Genomic DNA, 1936 nt, shown 5'->3' on the forward strand with positions numbered 1-1936 from the left:
TATTTAGTAATTCAGTTTAGGTTCCAAATCAGCATCATGATCTCACAAGGACAGTAGTGAATTTGATATGACTCATTTCATTTTCCATTCTCTTCCAACACAGGACTCTGAAGAATTTCTAATGGACTCCAAAAACAATGTGAATGAAGAGAGAAGATCCCTCTACTGCATATCCATCCCTGGCCTAAACAACTGGGCCAAACCAGCACCTAAACCAACCAAGCTCGCCCAGTCTGAATCAAAACCAGTGATAGAATCCCACAAGAGATCTCAGGAGGATGAAGACAATCCATCGAGTAAACGGATTCACATGGATGTAGATAGTGAGATGAGCACCAGTACTACTGTAGCACAGCCAGATACACATGATAAAGAAGCTAAAGTTGAACATAAATTTTCCATTCTCTTCCAACACAGGACTCTGAAGAATTTCTAATGGACTCCAAAAACAATGTGAATGAAGAGAGAAGATCCCTCTACTGTATATCCATCCCTGGCCTAAACAACTGGGCCAAACCAGCACCTAAACCAACTAAGCTTGCCCAGGCTGAATCAAAACCAGTGATAGAATCCCATAAGAGATCTCAGGAGGATGAAGACAATCCATCAAGTAAACGAATTCACATGGATGTAGATAGTGAGATGAGCACCAGTACTACTGTAGCACAGCCAGATACACATGATAAAGAAGCTAAAGTTGAACATAATCCAACCGATTTGAATTTACCAATCCCAGACGACTCTGCCTCAGCTTGTTTAGTTACTGTAAGTAATAATCTGGCCATTTAAGAAGAGAGAGAGTGAGAGAGAGTGTGTGTGTGTGAGAGAGAGAGAGAAGAAGAAGATTTTGTTACCTCTCCCCCACTGATCCATTGTTTTCCTTAGATAAAATATTTGGGTTGTTTCTTTCAGTTGCTAATTTTTCAAGACAAACCTTTTACTGCTAAAGTCCCATGTGCTCATTGTCCAACTAGCTCAACTGCCTCACAAAGTGCTCCCCAAAATGGTCAACTACACACTCTAATTAGAGTTTTTTTTCTGTATCTATAATTTGGCCTTAATTTTTTTCTTTATAATCTTTGCCAAGAGAAGGAGAAAAAAATATTTATTATTTCTTTAGAAATAGAAAATCTATTTCTTTTAAGTAAGTAATCTAGCTCTAATATTGATAGAGGGAAAAACTCTGTTACTTGATTTTGAACGCAATTACCTTCAATTTTATGGGACATTATGAACTATATCTTTCTGAATCCCCATGAACTCACGTGACGTGATGGTAGTGTGTTTCTACATTAACCCGTTTTTCTTTTCAGGACGTTATCACGTCTTCTATGTTCTATTTGGGCAATAGTTTCTACGTCCATGGTGAGAAGGACTACAGCAAAATTGTCAAAGCTTGGGCCAAAAGGAAGAAGCTTGATCTGGGTGAAACCTATCAAATGAGCAACACCTGTTTCAAAGATCTGAAAGTTAGACTGAATTACCCGTACGTCTATCAACACCTCGGTAGCTGTGATTTAAAAGAACAGGTTAACAATTAGAGTCCTATTCAAATGGCAAGTTTAGTTTGGCTTCTCCTTCTATCTTCTCATATCCTTTTCTCTGTCTCTCCTATCTTCGTCTGTTAGGCCAGCCACTCACTGTCAGGTAGACTTGATCATTTGTCAGGTATACCTGATAGTGTGTGTGCTCATCAGGTAGGTATACCTAACAGACGGACCTTTTCAGCCGTATCTGTCAGGTTTACCTGATAGTATGTGTGCTCATCAGGTGTCAGGTATACCTACCTGATCAGGTGTACCTGTCAGGTCTACCTGATAATGAGTGACTGGCCTTACCTTGGGACACCTACACTATCTATTTCAGATATCTCCAGTGAAGAAATCGCCAGTACACGCAAGGATTTGAAACTGTTGTTGACTCAATTGTTGATGGG

The 1936-nt window shown here is 39.6% G+C and overlaps 1 protein-coding gene across 1 annotated transcript; it reads left to right on the forward strand.

The window, feature by feature from the left end:
* Positions 1–103: 103 nt before the first annotated feature.
* On the forward strand, positions 104–1529 carry LOC103522631 (mini-chromosome maintenance complex-binding protein-like; the record flags this gene model as incomplete). Its single annotated transcript, XM_008487727.1, has 3 exons — positions 104–389; positions 704–765; positions 1314–1529. Coding segments are annotated over 3 exons (564 nt in total), but the record flags the coding sequence as incomplete, so codon positions are not given.
* Between the last annotated feature and the right edge of the window lie 407 nt (positions 1530–1936).

The sequence above is a fragment of the Diaphorina citri genome, unplaced genomic scaffold (assembly GCF_000475195.1).
Source record: "Diaphorina citri unplaced genomic scaffold, Diaci psyllid genome assembly version 1.1 scaffold9832, whole genome shotgun sequence".
In the NCBI taxonomy this organism is placed as follows: domain Eukaryota; kingdom Metazoa; phylum Arthropoda; class Insecta; order Hemiptera; family Psyllidae; genus Diaphorina; species Diaphorina citri.